This window comes from Bidens hawaiensis, unplaced genomic scaffold, assembly GCF_021521415.1.
Source record: "Bidens hawaiensis isolate Kalapana, Puna unplaced genomic scaffold, B.hawaiensis_p1.1 tig00000237_1, whole genome shotgun sequence".
Lineage (NCBI taxonomy): Eukaryota > Viridiplantae > Streptophyta > Magnoliopsida > Asterales > Asteraceae > Bidens > Bidens hawaiensis.
In genome coordinates this window covers 5,692,513-5,712,843 of record NW_027491021.1, presented here as the reverse complement: position 1 = coordinate 5,712,843, position 20,331 = coordinate 5,692,513, and the positions used below count along the sequence as shown (strand labels likewise).

Sequence of the window (20,331 nt, the reverse complement as noted above, 5' to 3'; positions counted from 1 at the left end):
GTTCTTATCTCTAGACAGTGACCCGTGTTCCTAAGTGCGTGTGTGATTTTTCTTTTGAAAATATTCTTTTGAAAATATTCTTTGAAAAATATTTCATGCGATTCCCCAAAGGTTATAGTCTAGGTTAAAAACTTCTTTTCCTAGTTCGCTATAACCAGTGCTCTGATACCAATCTGTCACACCCGGCCCTGAGCGGCGGAAACAGCCGGGCGCGCACGAGTGGGGATTGATAATTAAGCACGGGCCATTGCAAAACATTCAAAGATTTTTATTGCGCATGAGAAGTTTATTACAAACACATTACATTGTTCAAAGATTACAAAAAGAAACATCCAAGTATAAAACTGAAGATTTCCTCGCCATATCCCCTTACGCGGCGGGTAACCGTGCGCATCGAGGGGATAAAACCAAAATCTTCCAAAAAGCTTGTTTTAGATGTTCAGCGTGTGGTGCTCTAAGTGTGACTCCATGCGCTACCTAGTTATCTCCTGAAAGACACGTAAAAACATTTGAATCAGTATAAACTGAGTGAGTTCACAAGTTTTAGTAACTTGATAAAATCATTCTGAAACATTTCTGGCAACATCATTAACATCTGCTTGGTAAAATCGTATTAACACAATTCTGACAATATTCTGATAAAAATCGTTCCGCGGGTTACGCGTGAACAAATTCTGGATACGGTGCTCGTCTATGTAAGTGGCGCAGCCACTACGAGCTAAAATAATGTAAAACCGTCCCGCGAGTTACGCGCAGACGTTTCTGGAAAACTATGCTCGTCTATGCAAAGAGGCATTGCCCCTACGAGCTAAGGATACTGTCCCGCGGGTTACGCGCGAACAATTCTGAGAAACTGTGCTCGTCCATGCAAAGAGGCATTGCCCCTACGAGCTAAGGATACCGTCCCGCGGGTTACGCGCAGACGTTGTGCCGGAAAACAAGGCGCTCGTCCATGCAAAGAGGCGCGACCCCTACGAGCGGGCTCAACCCCATAGTACTGCCCCATGCCAGGCACTCGTCCATGCAAAGAGGTGCGACCCCTACGAGTGGGCGGATCAAACCAGCAGTCCCTACCCTTAGAGTTCCAATGGTAAAGTGATCACTTACTCGAGTTCTAGCGCACATACATTGAAAACCTTAGATAACCGTTTGCATTGCTCATCATGCAACATAACTTAAAACACATAATCGCTTGCATAGCTTGTAAGTATACCATGATAAAACATTATTTAAGTACGTGTCCCTCGCCCCGAAAGCAATTTAAAAACAAACAGTGAAAACAGTGAAAATAGGGGCTGTGAGACTCACCTGTGGTTCTTGTTAAGGGATTAATCGAGATTCGGGTTTTCTTGGTGTTGGCCTCGGAATCGAAGGTCTAGAATACAAGTATATATATTAAGATCAAGAAATAGGAGAATATAAGGGTTGGATAGTAGGTCTCAAGGTTATATTCTCGGCTTACCTAGTAACAGGATTGGAGCTGGAAACAACGGATGCTTGGGAAAGGATTAGTGCAAGTTTGTAGTTCTTTGAAGTGTGTTTTGGGTGATAATTTAGGCTACAAATTTATAGGCAAACTCAAGGGAACACAATCCCTTGCTTTAGGGGATTAAAATCTTTTCATATCTAAATGTAATGATGATAAAGTATGGAAGTTATTATTATTTACTTAAGAGTGGAGTGGTGGATAAAAGATTTTGATTTGATTTGGACAGAACATGCAGATCTGGGGTTGGTGAAAATAGGGTGGCTGACAGTTGACTTTTCATGTTACAGTGTGCTTTTTCAGGTACTTTTGTCAGTGTACAGTAAAAAGTGGAAAATCTCTGAAACACGCTACTGTTTCCTTTCGGGCGGGAGTAATCTCCTTAACTGGAGAATAGACCAAGTGTTCTGCGCGTATAACTTGGTGCGCATAGCTTTCTGCGTATAGGACATGTCTTTGCTGCGGGTAGGTGCGTAACCTTCTCGCAGTTAGGGACATTTGAGTTTCATTTGTAGATTCTCCAGGTGGTCTTGGTATTTCAACATAGTGATCAGTCATGTTGAAGTCAATTCCATCTTGGAGCTTCAGACAAACTAGCTCTCAACGTTCCCGCCATGTGGGTAGGTTAGTTCCCTTCCGCACGCGCATAAACGATGTAGGATGCACCCGCCTTAGCATCATGCGGGATGGTCAACCCATAGACAACATAATGTTTAAGTTACATGAAAACATAAAGCCAAATCATTCACGCATGGCGCATATAACATATGCTCACGCTGGTTCTTAACATGGTGCGCTCGCGCAGGTTGCACATAACAACTGCACGCGCTGACTAACATGGCGCGCTCGCGCAGGGCGCACATAACATATGCACGCGCTTAATATTCACAATCACCTAATTATTAGGTTGATTACTTAGCTTATGGGTTTGGGAAAATTACCGGTTGTCACAGAAGACGACATGACGGAGTTATGATATAAAAAGAAGAAAATAAATAGAGGTACATGTGGATATGAAGGAAGATGAAGAAGGTTGGAATGCTAAGATAAAAGAAAAGGGAAAGAAATTAAAACCCTATGAAAGATTGGGAAGCGAGAAAATACGGGTGACGTAACTGGCACAGAGAATGAGGTTTTAAAAACTCGGGTTTTTCGAATTTATATTTTTATTAAATACCCGACTCGTTTCGATGTTCGGGTTATTTTATTAAATAAAAATATCACGTTTATCGAGGAGATTAATTATTATTATATTATTGCTTAATTATTTATATATTATATAATGATAACTTTCAATATATGACAATTTTAGCCTAAACTAATACTTTTGTCCAAAAATGTTTCCATCTATATATTTAAGGGACTAAAATGCAAATATTACATATTAATATTATTATAAACAAAATAATCCGTTTACCCAAGATCCAGACTCGTTAACCCAGACCAGTATTACAAACTGTGTATACAATTTCGTATAGAAATCGAATCAAAACCTTTGTTTTACATTCCATGTTCGACTCACCGATGTTTGGAACTAAGTTATGTCGATCAAATTGATTCAAATTTCTTATTTTAACGAACCGCCCTAACTCTTAAATCATTATACATAATACGGAACTCTATAATTCAATTCAATCCACTCTGTATGCATCATCCTTATACCAGCACAAACCTAACGCCCATCCTTAATTACGTTATCGTTGCTGTTTAGTAGGGTCTTTAATCCGTGTTCTTTCCGGCTGGGTTTAATCCTGTTAACCATTGTATAGTCACTGTTACAGGTAATTAATTATATGTAATTGTTCATTTTGACCTGCTTTACATTAGTCCCAACCTCAGTTGATCAAACGAAGAACGGATTGATCAATTTGATTTCTAGGGTTCATATTGTTGAACTAGGTATTGAAGCTGTTGTTTAAATATTTTACGTTCTGTTTATAACTTGAGTTAGCCACCAGCCCAGTTGGCTGGTGGCATCGTGGCTAAAACTTTGAAATGCTGGGGGCGTGGGTTCAACCCCCCCCCCCCCCCCGGTATTTTGTGTTTTTTTTGTTTAAACCCATTTAAAACATTATATTAATATATTTAATCAATCTAGTAATATTACAAATATTATAAATATATTAATTAATCGCTTTTTTTATAAAAAAACAACATATTAACTCGTTGTCTTTTTCGAACCTTGATTTAAACCGTATATATATATATGTGTATTAGTTATAAAAATCGATAAAGTTTTATAATAAGGTTTAATATTAAAGAGTTAAAAAGCTTTTGAATTAAAATACATAATTTGTATAAATACATCTCATTGTTTTAATATAAGTAATGGTCAAATCCATACTATATAATAAATAAAGGTTCTTAATGTCACATGACATCACATAAGATAGCTTCTTATAAAATTTTCCTATCTCTCTCTTATTAAAGGTATTTCCATTTTTATTAATAGTTTTATAGTTAACTTTTTTTTTCTTAATCAATTATTTTCTCTTTTTAATAATTATTTGTTAATTTAAAATTTTCATACAAACATAGATATATTATTTAGTTTTATATAAATATGTTGTATTAGTTATTAATATTAAGCTTTTCTAAGTAACAAATTTTCACGTTGACTTAGATAAAATAATTAATTTCAAATAAAGAAATTTTAACTTTATGTTTGTTTTGCAATGAAGATTAATAAAAGCTAATGTCAATCACTATAGATGGTTTGATTTGTTTTTGATACAACCTGTTTTAACGCATGGTAAATGATGTGTTTCATTATCTAAAGTTGAAATAAAAAATAAAACGAAACTACTAATTTTGATATGTAGGTTAAAATTACAAATATTGTATACAAAAAAATATTTAGAGATTTGTTAATTTTCAACAACTTTTTATTTTCGTATTGTGTAATATGTAATTTATTCTACCATATATTATATATTTATATCATTTGACATATTACATTGTGTTATTATCTAAACAAATTTATATATTCTAACTCGTGTTCTACACGGGTCTTAATGTCATGCCATTACACATGACTGATCCTTACAAAATTTTCTCATATCTCTCATGTTAAATATATATTTCTTTTTCTTATTAATAGTTTTATATTTTATCTTTTTTTTTCTTTTCAATCTATTATTATTGAGTGAACTGCGGTTTTCGTCCCTATGGTTTATCAAAATCTGCGGTTTTAGTCTAATAGTTTTCCCTCATCTCTCTCACATTAACTACATTTCTCCTTTTAATATTTCATTTCAATTTATAACAATTCCATCATAATTTAAAAGAATTAATACCATCATAAATATGTTAATTTGTTTAATATAAAATGTATTGCATTACTTATTAATATTAGTTTTTTATAAGTAACCAGTATGAAACGGGTGGGTTCTTTAACCGATTAAAGTATCAAACATTGTTCATGTCAAAACAGTTTAAGATTAGAATGAGTTTTGGTCCACGAGTTGGTTTAAAAAAGTTGTCATTTACAACTAAGTTTTGATATAAAAAAGAACAAAGAAATAATTTATGATTTTTGAATATTCTAACAACTTTTTATTTCCAAATTGCGTAATGTATATTTTTTTACTGCATAATATATCTTTATATATGTGATACATTTTTTTTGTATTTCATATTATATTATTATTTTAAAAAAATTACTTATTCTAACCCGTATGCTACACGGGTAACTAACCTAGTATCAAATTAATAAGAATACTTTACATTGTTACGTTTCTTTTATTAAGTATATTTTACTCAACCTGTGTTTACACATGTATTTAACCTAGTAGTTTTATAAACGAATATTTAATATTAATTATAAAAATTTAAATAAAAATAATACTTATAATAAGAAAATGATTTAGGTTTTTATTTCTAATATACCTGTAACAATCTTTTATAGAATAAACGTTAAATAACTTGTCTAATTCTCGTTTTCCCCGTCTCATAATCCTTTAATCTTTATTATACCATTTGTTAACTCGTAGTATTTCTCTATTACTACTACTTAGGAATTATTCCGTTGATACATCTCGACAAGCGTGACTCATAATATTTGTTTCGTTATAATATTCCAACCTTCGCTTATTTACTAAAGTGAGTATCTCACTCCCCTCTACTTATTTTATCTTTTAGGGACATATGCGTACTTAGAAAATTTTATATTATGTAGTATTTAAGCGCAACTGTTTGTTTATCCTTGTGTGTATATCAGTAATTGCCTAACTTGTTCTTGCTTACTTGCTTTATTTGAACGCATTTTTGGATAAGTTCATCATTTATAGTATGATCATACGACTATCTTTGGTAACCAATGTCCATTTTTATGGCAAGGGTTTAGCCCTAGCTTGGTAACCAATGTCTATTTGTGTAGCAATGGTTTAACCCTATCTTTATTGTTTGGTTGATTTGTTTATGTGTTATGACTTAACTGTTTATCTCACAGGAACAATTTTCATATTTCTTTATTTATTATATATTTCACATAATTGGTGTTTTACTCACTCAACCTCGTGTTGACAAAAATCTATTTTATTTTCAACGCATATACAGGTCACCGACTGATTTTATTATTAGGATCTTTTGAAGAAACTTAGGCTTTATTATGCTAGAAAGAAGATATCAAGATTAAATTTGGATTTTGTCTTGTTTATTTTATTTATGGATTGTTGTATTTGTTTATTCGAATCTTGTTGGAATATTTGAAATTATTTAATAGGTATTGTCATTTTAAATATTGCATGATAGTACATTGAGAGTTGTGAGCAATCAGCTCACGCCCCAACATTTTCACCGTGGGTTAGGGTGTGACAGAGGTCTTGTCAAGTTAGAGGACAGTTGACATCAGACATAGAAAAATCGAAGGACCCACACGAAAATAGTCAGACGATCCTACAGCAAAGCATAACATCGAAATAATTTTATGAATATAAATAGGGAACGAGCAGAAAATGCTCTAACCCATTGGATAATACATATTTTGGGTTTAAACGCTAAGTCGTTAACAATACATATTAAAAAAAAAAGATATCCAGGGTGATCGGGTCGGGGACAGTTAAACTCCCCACCCCTTCATAACCCCCCCCCCCCCCCCCCCCCCCCCGAAGCTTTTCAAAGATACAACTAATTATTGATGATGTCGTTTAGTTATTATTATTATTATTATTATTCTTTTAGATTCTTTTACTAGAGATATATTTAGAGCAAGCAAATTTATGTTTGTTTATCTTAAAGTCTCATTTAATTAGGGTAGGGGAAAGAACGAGAATTAGGAAATGGAAGAAACTTAAAAGGAAGAAAAATATATGTTTTTATTCCGTGTTTTTGATTTTAATGAAAAATAAAGAAAAAAAAACGAAATTAAATATTTTAGGTGTTCCTGAGTTATGAGGAAAAGAAAAGAAAGAAAAAATTTTCCTATTATATCCTCTAACTAAACTATAATAGAAAGTTAGATATTAGGGTAATTTAGGAGAATGAACATATGCTCAAATTTTCCAGCATTTTTCTCTCATTTCTTATCCCCTTCTCTTTTTTTAAAAAATCTCTTAAACATGGTCTTTTTTATTTTTTCCTCTTTTTTCTTTTCCTTCCCCTTATTAATTGAGACTCGGGAACACAACATTACTGTTTCAAGTTACAAATGTATTCATTTGTTTGTATTTAAGAGAGAAGATGCTTGCTGCTCATCTACTCACTAACAGATTGTTTAGTTTTATGTTTTTCTAAAAATTAAAAACACCGACCCGAACTAAATTTATAGTTTTTAATTTTTATTTTTTTATTGTAGGCAATTTATCAGAATCAATATATAATATTATGCTCAAAGGGTACCTCGATCACCGTATGCTTGAAGAAGCAAACAAATTCTTTTTTATCATTTATTGGAGTACGAGAAACATGCTACACGTAATGTTGATTACAGGCATGTAGTGTTACTAATATACGTTTAATTTGATGTTAGACACGTGTTTGGTGAATCAAAATAGAAGTTAAAAGATTATATTTTTTGAGATTTTTGTCAATTGAATCTTAGGTAAAATGTTAGTCAAAACGACCAGTAATTATATTATGACAATTTAAAGGAGTTTAAACAGTTGAAATATGGAAAAGTTAATGTACAAATGAAATTAACATGCTAATTATGAAAATTAAGTAGAATAATTATTTATACAATTAAATTAATTATGTAATTACATAATAAATTAGTGTTTGGTTCTTTCCCCACTGAACGAACCCTTAACCAATAAAATTGGCCTATAGCTAGCTAATTTGAGATAGCTAGAGAGATAGCTTTATAGCTAGACAGATATACATGAGGCCGACACTGTAAAAACAGGTAGTGGACACATCATAAACTATATGGATGAAACATAGAGAGATTCGATGGATGATTCGCGGCATCTTTTCTATGTAATTACATAATTACTCCTACTTGTATAAATAATTACTTTACTTGATTATCACAATTAGCACGTTAATTTCATTTTGTATATGATGTAACCCGAAACACAAAAACCATTAACTAAACTTTATAAAAAAAATATGTATTTGCAAATTCTATGAGCCTGTAGTAATATGAAGCCCCATATATAAACTTTTGCATAAAAATAAAAAAAAAACCAAAAAAAAAACCAAAAAAAAAAGCTGCATCAGAACCACATGACCATATAGCCAAAAGACATTAACATTCAAGACTCGCAAAACAATATAAAATAAAACCATAAACCCTAATCTATGGTAATAGGACTGTTCTCATGGGACCCTTCTACTTTATCAAGCAATTCAGCTGGAGGGTCGTCTTTAAGAACCTGAACCCTAAACTTAATACTAGCACTGTTGGGGCCACCCTCCATCAACTCAAACACACAAGCGTCTCCAACGTTAAGTTTATTGTCAGTAGCGAATTTTGCCCATGTACGCTTTTCCAACTTACAACGACCCACTCCTTGATCACCGAGGTAGAGTAGGTCCCAGACCTTTCCTTGGTACACAATCTTAGCAGGCACTTTAGCAACAGGAAGGTTTTGAGACAGATCGCGTGGAATGCTCTGTGGTTAAATTGCATCAAATGCATAAGACAACAAACTATTAGGATCATTTTTCAAAATGATTAAAAGTTGAGTCTAAAATATAAATTTGTACCATTCGAAACACCGTTGTAAGGTGAAAGACACTAAGAACCACATGGAAATATGGTTTCTCGGATAGTGGCCAAAAGTCCGGATCTCTTTGACTGTCAGTTTGGGCTGCTGGTTTCTGCTTCCCGCGTTCCATCCTATTGGGCAAAACTTGACAAATCTCAAAAGTTGCTAGCTGCACTAAAAGTAAGCCAATCTCAAACGGCTTTACCCGTTTATCATGTCCGGTTTTAACAGTTTCACAGTTTAATTATGACAACTTAACTTGACTGTTTAAAGAAGGCATTTAAAATTAAAATATGAAATACAAGTAACTAATATATATTAAATACTATGGTTTAAATGCAGTGGGATAGTGACTAAAATACCATACCATTTCACCCCCTTAAAAAGTTGTAATTACTTAAACATTAAGCATGGTACTAAAGATTGTAAAACAGAAAAACTCTTATTATCATGCCCCCGTCCCAAATGACTTATAATATAGTATAGATATAGATAAACATCCACCGTGGTTTAGCTTAAACAAGTTGTTATACGGTCAAAACTGAACCGCATAAATCTTAAACCCAATAAATAAATAAACTTTTAAAACACTTTGTTACAAATTTCAGTGTGTGATAATAATTTCAAAACCATCAATCGATTTTATGGGACGAACAGAAATCGCAGAGGACATTAAAATCAGAACCAAATTTTATTAGCATTGCGATTGGTTTACCGATTAACCCTAAAAACCAAGTAAGTGGGTTTTCCGATTAACCAAAATCACTTACGGATGATTAACCCTATGGTCAGGAACGATTCAAACAGTAAACTAACTAACATACGCTTATTACAGTTTCAATAATAATAATAAATTAATAGTAGAATCCGTACCTTTAAATCACTTCAATGCTTTGCCACCGACTCTCACTTTGGGGAAACTTATTTTGTTTCTTAATATTTGTATTTTGTTTTTTTTTCATTCACTCGTATATCTTAATATTAATTAAAAATATATGTCGTTAAAAAAAAATTTAAAAATATATAAATGAAACCTCCCTATATTCTTTTAACCTATCAGATTGTTTTATTTATTAATGAAGGTTTCTCATGCATTTGATCCAAATTCACAGGTATGAGTCTCACCAAACTCATATAGCCCTTAAACAAGTTTTAATATTTTGTTAAATTAAAAATTAATCTCACCAAATAGTTGATATGGAAATCCTATAAAATAGGGATAAACTAAAAACAATATTTGATTTTTTTTTAAAAAATATTATTTATAATTAAGAAACAATGTTATCGTAAAAAAATAAGCGGGTCATTGGTCTCACCAAACCCAAATAATTTTTAAACCGAGTTATAACATCTTATTTATTTGTGAAACTCTTTCCTCACAAATTAAAAGTATATTATTAAATTCTTTACAATATATACAATAAAAATCCAAATATATATATATATATATATATTAGAAACGAATAATGTAAAACAACCTTGTAATACGAGGGATAAAATCTAGGTATATATATATATATATATATATATATATATATATATATATATATATATATATATATTCCACCTTTTTGTTTATACACTTTTTTGGTATAAATGATAGTTTTGAGGGTGAGATCCGATACAAATAATATTAGCATACTAAATATACAAATAGCTAAAGTAATTACAATTTTGAACTTAAGTAATTATGTTATAAAAATTAAAATAGTGCAATTATTATTAATCCAGTTCAAAAGTTATAGTGTAATAATAATTACTCTAGTGTTGAAATAATTATTCTAGTTATTTATACACTTTTCATGATAAAAGTCATTCGTATCTGATCAAAACCCTAGTTTTATTATATTATAATAAAGTTTATCAATATTTATAAGAATTAATTATTTAATTTGTAACCCTAGTTTTATTATATTATAATAAAGTTTATCAATATTTATAAGAATTAATTATTTAATTTGTATGAGCTTAATTTGTGTTGTTTTTTTTGTTAATATTAGAAGTTATTAAGTTTGTATTCATGTGGAACAATAAAAACTAATTAAAAAACACATTTTTATATATCATACACTAGCTTTTGAACCCGTATATTACATAAATTTTCAAATAACAAAAATTAATAAGGTCATTTTTTAAACTAAAGACATAAAATTAAAGGTGAAAAAGAAATGAAATATATAGTGCAAACAATAACACTGAAAATACGTATATCAAAGGAAATCCAATTAAACATATACAATAGGTACATAATTATATAGAAAAAACGTATTATATATATACTTCCGTCTATACTACGCGTATAAAGAAAATTTTCATTTACAATGAAGCAATGAACAAATTATGTTTGATGTTATTTCCGGTTATCATTAAAGTGTAATACAAGGGATGATATACATAATAAAAATATAAATTAATATGTATGTATTACATCATATTTCAAATGATAAAAATACCCTACTTAATATATTTTTACAAATCAGATTTCAAATACTGTTTCTCGATAGAAACTTGGATATTGAACCTTGTAAAATTTAAAATTTTTTAGAAATCAATAAATAGAAATTTAGGTATGAAAAAGCATGTTATTCATATATAAAGTATATGATACATGTAATTTCACCAGTATGGGTAGCAGTATGACGTATATCACATACATCCTTCATAATCTTATGACTCGGCCTTTAAATGTGAAATTTGAGTTAACAATGTTCAAGTATTTGAAAATGGTAATGTTGGAGGAAGGCACCGTGCTGAAAATGAAAATAAATATCATTATCTTTGTTAGTACACGTTTTGGTCGTCTCGGTCTTTGTTTATTTATGTAATTGGTCTTATTATCGTGTAAGGGGCATTTTGGGAAATGTATTAGTATACATTCGTTAATGTAATAGTGCCATTCGTTATGTGATGTATAACGAATGAGCACATAAGTCTTTATTTGTCCATTCGTTAAGTCTGTTTAACGAATGAGTCATTTGTTGTATGTAATGTATTAGATAGGGAGTGATGACGAATGGTACCCATTCGTTATGTGATGTATAACGTATGGGATCGTCATCTACATATACCCAGTAACTTAATGGTTTATAAACAGTTGTTACTATTATTGAAATCCTCTCGTTACGCTGCCCAAATATACACTCACGCTCTATCCTTAACGTAATTGATTCTAAGCCTAATCACGAGATCATATCAAGCGACTAGATCCTTGCGTAAACGTATTGATTGTTAATTTAATTGTACAAAAGTAGTTTTTCAAGTGGTATCAGAGCCACTATTCGATTGATTAAGTTATTAGAAGATGGATTAACACTCAACTGATGTTAATTGATTGATGAATTGTATTGAATTAGATTATGAAAATGCACGTAATTGTTTTGATCAATTACACAGTGATTCGTGGTTAATAGAGATCAAAATGACTTTGAACAGTTCATAATCAGATCCTCAATGTTCTTTTGTGCTTAATTGTATTTGTTTGGATCAATTCAACGTAATTGATAATCAAGACGTATTGGCGGGAACAAAGTTTGTTCGGTTTGGTTTTGAGGGAAATTAGATCGGTTTGGATTCGTATTGGATGTTTCGATTAGTTTATTGAGGTCCGGAACGAGTAGACGAGTTATTTGATAGTTTATTTGTTGTATTTGGTTGAGATTTGGACCGATAATCCAAGTTTGAGTGAAGTCTGAATTTGTGTTTGAATCTGGAAATGTTATGAATATTTGAAGATTTGAATGCCTATTCGTTACGGATGAATGCACATTTGTTATTCATAACTATCATTCGTTTAAACAGTAGAAACCGTTTTTGACACATGGCATTCTGTTACGACTAATCATTCTCTATAGTGTTTCATTCGTTATATCTACAATATTCCATTCGTGATCAAATCTCATTCCTTACCGTTCGTCTGATCATTCGTTAATGTATCATTCGTGTGAAAAGTAGTTTCCCACTTTTCATCATTCGTGATACATTTAAACCCGTTTGTTACCAAAACCATCTTCTATTAATTACTAAAACCCTTTCCCATTCGTTACCAAAACCAGAACCCTATTCGTTAAAGTATTTGGTTCATTGGTTAACCAAACTTGACAGTTTTGACCCATAATTTTACAAGTTTGACAGTTTAAACCACATATTTTTTGAAAATGGCTAATTTTATGCTTTAGTTTCTCATAACATGATTATGCAACATATGCTTCATCTGGATGCTGAGATTGGATCACATTCGAAGTGTCCAAGACTGTTGAAATTGAGTGACTTCGTCAAATGGGAACCGAGGTTTAGGGCTCATTTAAGATCCGTACATCCTGATTGTGCTTGAAGCCTTGGTAACATATACAACCCTCCCATGATTGGTGATCCACGTACCAATTTTGAAGAAAAACTGTTTGATACTTACACTCAAGATGAAAAGAAAGCCTTGGAGATTGAGACTAAAGCTTATTCGACGTTGACTATGGCTTTACCTAACAATATTTTCCATCAAGTTGGGAGTATAAAGATTTGTGCTTCTCTTTTTCAAAATTTGAGAACGCGAAGTATGGGTAACACGTTGGAAAGCAAGAAGGTCATGTTGAAGTTTCAATTTTAAAACATTTGTTTATTAAAAGGAAAGACCGTCGAAAAAATGTTGACGAGATTTTGTCATCTCATTTTTGAAATGACAAAATTTAAAAAGATGGAACCTACTCAGTTTGACCAAATTGATATGATCAAGAATTCATTGCCAACTTCATACTCAACTTTTTTATTGGTGTTGAAGGAAAACAATTCTTCAAGAATGACGATATGACTACATTAGAGTTTATGTAAAAGATTGAAGAAATGGAATATGATTTGAGATGCCATAATTATTCAAAGGATAATCAAGATCCTACTCAGTATGGTGGTTCCTTACCAATGAGTAGTAGTTCGGTTCCTATCTCTCCTTTTTATTCTCAGAATACCCAAGAAATCCCACAAGCTGCTAGTGATTCTATGCCTAACATTTGCTTTATGGCATCCGGTTCCAACAATGCATTTGGAGGTTCAATTGATTCATTTGATGGTGCGAGTAATTCTTCTACTTCACAACCACCACAGGTCAACATAAAAGAAGCAGAACAACAGTTTGCTTTCTTAAGCGCATTAATGAGTTCATATGAACAACTGGTGGGTGGAAAAATTGCCACCAGTGAATTAACTGATGAGGGATTTGACCAAATTGATCCAAATGATTTGGAGCTTATGGATCTTAAATGGAACATCACGATGCTTGTGAGAAAGGTTAAGATATTCATGCAGAAGACTCGGAAGGATCTGCCTACTCTAAAAAGAGAGTCGGTTTTGATAAGTTAAAGGTTCGTTGCTATAATTTTCAAGACTTTGGCCATTTTACTAAAGAATGTGATAAACATAAGAAGGATTACTCAGGACCTCAAAACCAAGATAGAAATGCTGGAAGGAAGTATTCTTATTCCAAGGAGAAGACTTTTGGGGTGAGTCAATGAAACCAGGTGGATCACAAGTTTTGCTAACTGCCGAGGGTATTAACTGGAACCAAAGACTTCTAGGAAGTTCTTCTAATGGTAACCAGGAAAATCTTTCCATGTTTGAGAAAGCTGAACTATTTCAAGATGCGAGCGGAGATGGATTGACTAAATATAGTGACGAGTCAGAAACTGAGTCTGATTTTGATGTTGCTAGTCATGAACCTCAAGACTCTTTTGCTTGCATGGCTAATATTGAGGAGGTTAGTACTAATTCTACTCATGTTGCATCTGATAATGTAAAATGTGAATCTGTTAATGTATTTGAAAGTTCATCGTGTTCTCATCACATGAATTATCAGTTGTGATGAATCAGTCACCACGTTCAACGCCTTGAGGAATCCTTCGGGTTCTTTTGGAACAAAAGAACTCCAAATTGGTGGCGGAACAACATGATATTTTGGAATCTCTTTCGGAACAATGTGACCCAAAACATATCGAGAAACAGAATAACTTTTCAATTTTGTTTCAAGTCTTTCAATCTCAATTTTAGTCAATTCCAATTCTCTTTTCAGTTCAGCTTTATCATCCACATGTCTATTAATGGAAATTTTCTTATCTTCAACCGTGTGAGTGAGCATAGAAATCGTTTTTTCATCTTGAAAAATTTTATTCCACAAGTTTTTCTCACACGATTGAAGCTTGTCATAAGCCTCTTTCACATTTTGAAAATCAAGAAACATTTTGTTATAATCATTTCTTGCAAATTAAAATATGTTATCAACGAATTAATAACAAATTCCTTTTCTTCATGTGATTCACAAATGTGCTTAACTTCTCCAGGAGAAAATTTTACTTGATCGGCCATTTTAGCTTGAAGAATAGGAGCATCATGACTTATTTCTTGATCAACCATTTCAGATTTTTCACTTGATTCACTCTTTGATGTATCAGTATCACTAGTCTCCTCTTCATCATCAATTCCAAAGTCAATTTTTCCATGTGGAACTTCTTCGCTGTTGAACCAACCTGCAAAACTCTCAAAGATATCATGTGGCAAAAATGACTTAAAAAATTCATTAGGAATTGATTCAAAACTTTTATGAGAATCCTTAGTAGCAGTAGAAATCTCTTCAGCACTCATTCCTTCAGCAACGTTATCAATTTCTGCATCATCCTTGTTCTCATGTTCTTTAGCTTGTGAACATTCACCTAACACTTCTGCCACATTAGCTTTATGGACCATTGAATTCCAGTTAAACCCCTCATCAAGTTGAGGATGACAAGCCTTTGAAGACGGAGCTTCTTGTTTCTTTGAAGTCTTAGCTTGTGTAGGTGAATTTTGATGATAAATTGCTTTTTAGTTGTAATCACGGCCAAATGGATTAGGACTTGAATCTCCAAATTCAGGACTGGTACACTCTCTCTTAAAATTCCCCTTTTCTTTGCATCGAAAGCATCTGACCTTCGACTTGTCAAAATCGAGCTTAACAATAGTTCCATCCAGACAATTCTTCCCAGTGATTTCCCTAAACCTTTGAGCCCTCCTCACCACACTCGCCATGCACCAACAGATGTCAAGCATTTCCATCTCCTAGGGGTCGATTTGATCATAATCTTCTTTTGTCATATTATAATTCCCAATACGATCAACGATCAAACATTCATAGGATTCCAAGACAGATCCTAAGAAGGCCATATGCTCTTGAACATTCTCCACAGTAAGTCCATTGTTGTTTTTAATATTCACAGCAATATTGCATTGAACAACATCAGATGTTGGACTCGTTGTCTTTGATGATTTTTCAGGAACATCAGAAGATGTTGAATTGGTACGACCATAAGAACTTGTGAAGTGCGGCATGTTGGTTTGTTGACTAGTTTGAGAAGTTCCTCCACAACTATTATTTGTTACATAAGCAGTTTGAATCTTCTAGCTTGGGGCAATCACAGATTATGAAGAATTAAAGTATAAACCAATGTATTAAATGGCTGACGAACTCTTCATTCTTTGTTTCTTCCTAAGCTCCAACTCATGAGCTTCCAATTTTTCAATAAAATGGGCCATGGTTAGTCTTGCATAATTCATTGGGTTGGTTTGTTGAATCAGGATGAATGTCTCCCATTCGTCAGACATCGAATTTTCAAGTTTATCAATGCCCAATCTTTTAATATCATTAACCAGATGACAATATCTTTCAATCAGTTGAGGCATCGTTTCGCCTTTGACCATAGAGAAAATGTCAAATTCTTTCTTTAGCAAACCAACTATTGATTTTCTCATATCAGCATTCCCTCTATCCTTATTCAGCAAAGCCTCCCAAATTGAGTGACATGACCCATTATGTTGCCGGAGTTGAAAGATCTCAGATTTTATTGATTGTTGAAACAAGTTCATCATTCTTTTCACAACAAATGAACCTAGGCTTGTCAACCTCAGGTATTTGAGATAATCTATGACTTGTGCCATTTTCATTCCTCGGTATGATGTACTCAACTTCAACAGCCTCCCACGTATCATAGTTCACGGCTCGCACATATGTTTCAAACTTATCGGCCCAATTAGGATAATTTCCATCCTAAGTAGCTTTGGGGGCTTGGTTAAAGTCCCCATTTCATTTCCAAGTTTATGTTCTGAATGATCGGTCAAGCATGTGTAACAAATGCTTTTAAGTCTTTCATTTTTGAAAAATCAACTACAAGCGTATAACCGTATAACCACCAAACCAACGTATAACCTTCAAAACGTATAACCTTGCTTACACGGATACCTTTATACACGTATAACTTTCAAAACGTATAACCTTGATCAACGTATAACTTCCTATACATTGAAACCAGCGTGTAACCTTATGCGTCGAAAAACCAAACGGACATCCAAGTCAGCGTATAACACCAAGTCTTCGTATAACACCAACGTATAACACCTTATGCAGACTAAACTTAGCGTATAAACCTTATGCGTCCAAGAACTTATGCGCCGTATACCCACCTTACACGTACGTATAACATATGCGCTTAACAAGCAACTTATACGCGAATCAGTAACTTTATACGTTACTGATGTGGTCTAAAATATACATGTAATTATATAAATTTTATCTACACTTTCAAGTATTTTGAGCCAGGTTCTTATTGAATATATTTCTATTTGGCTCATAATTGGATTTTAAAGGTTTCAAGAGACGATGAGCTAATATTGAATATTTTCTTTTACTAAACTTGTGACCAATGAGGAAAAATTCAAATAAGTTATTATAATTGACAATTCTCTTTAGAGTTATTTTTTTATATCAATTATTAAAGGTGTTCATCTAAAAAAACAAATAAAGTATAATGAAAGAAATATTACATCGAAATAATTTACTTACCATCATCAACACATAAAAAGTATAGCCTCATTTAAATTTATATAAATATTTTAATTCGAATATTTAACTCATGAATAATTATTTGTTTGTGTTGTCAGATGGAGACCGTAAAGAAGTCACCATAGAGTGGCCCACAAAATCAAGGAAGGTTGGGCTTATGTTTGGTCACATGGACTTTCAAAGTAAAGAGAAATTCCGATTCGGGCCAAGAGATTAATGGTGAGAGCCCGTTGATGTGAGGCTATTACTTGAATAAATAGAAAAAAACCCTTATCATAATATAAGTATTATTGGCGGCATGGAGAAGCAGAAGAATATAATACTCTTTGGAGGGGGCCGGCTACTGTGGTAGAGAAGAAAAAACGAAGAAAAAAATAATATATATATGTAACATCCTAAAATTTTAATGATGAATAAAGGAAGTTATGTTTAGTGATTTCGCGTAATTGATTAATGTCAGGGAATGAGCGGGTCTTGGACTTGGATTAATTGAGATGGGTTAAATGAGAATGGGATTTCAGGGATATAAATACCCCCAAAATCCCAAAATATCTTCATTTTCCCCCACTCTCCTAAACACACACATACACACACACCAAGCACACCCAAAACCGCCGCCGGCCGGGCCGAGAAAGAAGGAAGGATCGAGCGAGGTCCGGGTAAGAGAGAAAGATTAGAGGTGATACCAAGATAAACGAGATCCAAACAAGCTCAAAAGGTATGATTCTTGATCTTGGAAGTTTGAAGATCCGAGCTTTTAGTGTATAAACGACCGAAAATGGTCGGGAAGTGTAGTGGGTAGTATTGAACCTTAACAAGGGTGTTAAAATCGCCCGAAATGTTGATCAGAAACCGAAACAACGGACATCTGGGCAACTTCGCCTTCATCTGGGCAACTTCGCCTTCAAGCGATGAACTTCGCCTGCAAGCTAAGTTCGCCTGATGACAAGTTCGCCTGAGGTTTAAGTTCGCCTGATGATAAGTTCGCCTGAGGTTTAACTTCGCCTAAAGCTAAGTTCGCCTGAGGTTTAACTTCGCCTAAAGCTAAGTTCGCCTGAGGTTTAACTTCGCCTAAAGCTAAGTTCGCCTGAGGTTTAACTTCGCCTAAAGCTAAGTTCGCCTGAGGTTTAACTTCGCCTAAAGCAAAGTTCGTTTAGAAAATAAATTTAAAATCTAATGAAAAATGTGTTAAGACAGTTAATGGAAATAAAATTTTTCCAAGCTGACCTGGCAGCTCGACCCCAGCCAGGGGCTCTGCCCCTTGGACCCTGCTAGGGGCTGCCGCCCCTAGACCCCGCTGCCAGGGGCGCTGCCCCCGGACCCCCGTTCGTTGTGGGTAGTAATTAAGACTAGAAAGATGTTATAAGTAGTGATAGTTAAATTGATATGTATACTTGTTATACAGTCTGCCGTGCACAACTGAAGAAAGGGATTACGATCAACGGAGAACGTAACCGTGTTCAGGTGAGTTTCTAGCCCCATTTATGTGTTATGTTTTTGGGGCTGTGTGCATACTCAACATGTTTGTTAATACACTTATCCTAAGAGATAAGTGTATGCCTTATGTGGATAATGTGAAATGTATGAATGATTGCTTGATGGTACGTGAACGATCTTCGGATATTGCACGTACTGTCAGGTTGTAACGCTATGTATAAGGTAAGTATGTTATGTATGTTTATGTGTATGAACATGATAGAGATAATAGAAGAAAGAAATGATAATGTATGGTTGTATGGTTACGAAAAGGGTACTGAGCCCTAATAATACTCGAGGTATGATGTATGGTTGTATGGTAACGAAGAGGGAATCGAACCCTACTAATATTCGAGAACTAGGGAACCGAACCCTACTAATATTCGAGGAAGAAGGGTACCGAGCCCTAATAATACTCGAGGAAAGAGGGTACCGAGCCCTAAAAATACTCGAGGAAAGAGGGTACCGAGCCCTAATAATACTCGAGGAAAGAGGGTACCGAGCCCTAATAATACTCGAGGAATGTAGGGCGTAATGCTCTTTATAACATAAGATATGAAAGTAAGTTAATACAAAAGAAAGTAAGAAAGTATGAAAGTAAGAAAGTATGAATGTAAGAAAGTATGAAAGTATGAAAGTATAAAAGTATGAATGAAAGAATATAATGTTATGTGAATGGTATGATTATGTGATTATCTAGAACTCACTCAGCGTAGCTGACTTTTAGTATGCACGCAGGTGAGTAGGATGAGGCAGCTCGCTTGAGGAGACACATGGCACTGAACAAGAATCTGGCATCTGAAGACCTATGATGTGTTAATTTTAATGCTTTAATGTGAAAGACAATAAATGTTTTGAGACAAGTTATGAATTATGTAAAGTTTTATGAAAGTTTTATATTCCGCGTAAATGTTTTAATTAACTTTGATATTTAGAACTGTGTTTATGAGTAAATCCAACACGAAAGTAGGGTTACCGGTAACGGGGCCTTACAATATATATATATATATAATAAATTTTGTGCGGCTGCGTGAGGAGGAACACAAGTCAACGAAAAATAGAATATAACAGAGAGAGGGAGACGAAGCTGAAGAATATATTATTGTTTTGGGTGCTGCTACAATGCATACTAGTGAAGTCAAAATAGAAGAAACAAAAGAAAGACAAATCATATGAAGACAAGAGAAAGCAAGGTCAATTTTTGTTTACTTTTCAATGAATAATCATATATGTTTTCTTTTTGTTTCATACATTTATATGAGTAACTAAACTTTTACACTACCTATGTTTGGTTGAGTACTAGTTTAGATTAATAGTTTGACGAATTATTATTTGATGTTGGTTGATTTAGTGTTATGGTAAAAGTTTTT

The 20,331-nt window shown here is 33.2% G+C and overlaps 1 protein-coding gene across 1 annotated transcript; it reads right to left on the bottom strand.

The window, feature by feature from the left end:
* Positions 1-8,106: 8,106 nt before the first annotated feature.
* Positions 8,107-8,875, bottom strand: LOC143605621 (B3 domain-containing protein Os04g0386900-like). Its single transcript, XM_077081687.1, has 2 exons — positions 8,636-8,875; positions 8,107-8,541 (listed from the first exon to the last, which is right to left on the bottom strand). Exons 1-2 carry the CDS (start codon positions 8,765-8,767, stop codon positions 8,221-8,223), a joined length of 453 nt encoding a protein of 150 aa, XP_076937802.1. The 5' UTR covers positions 8,768-8,875; the 3' UTR covers positions 8,107-8,220.
* Between the last annotated feature and the right edge of the window lie 11,456 nt (positions 8,876-20,331).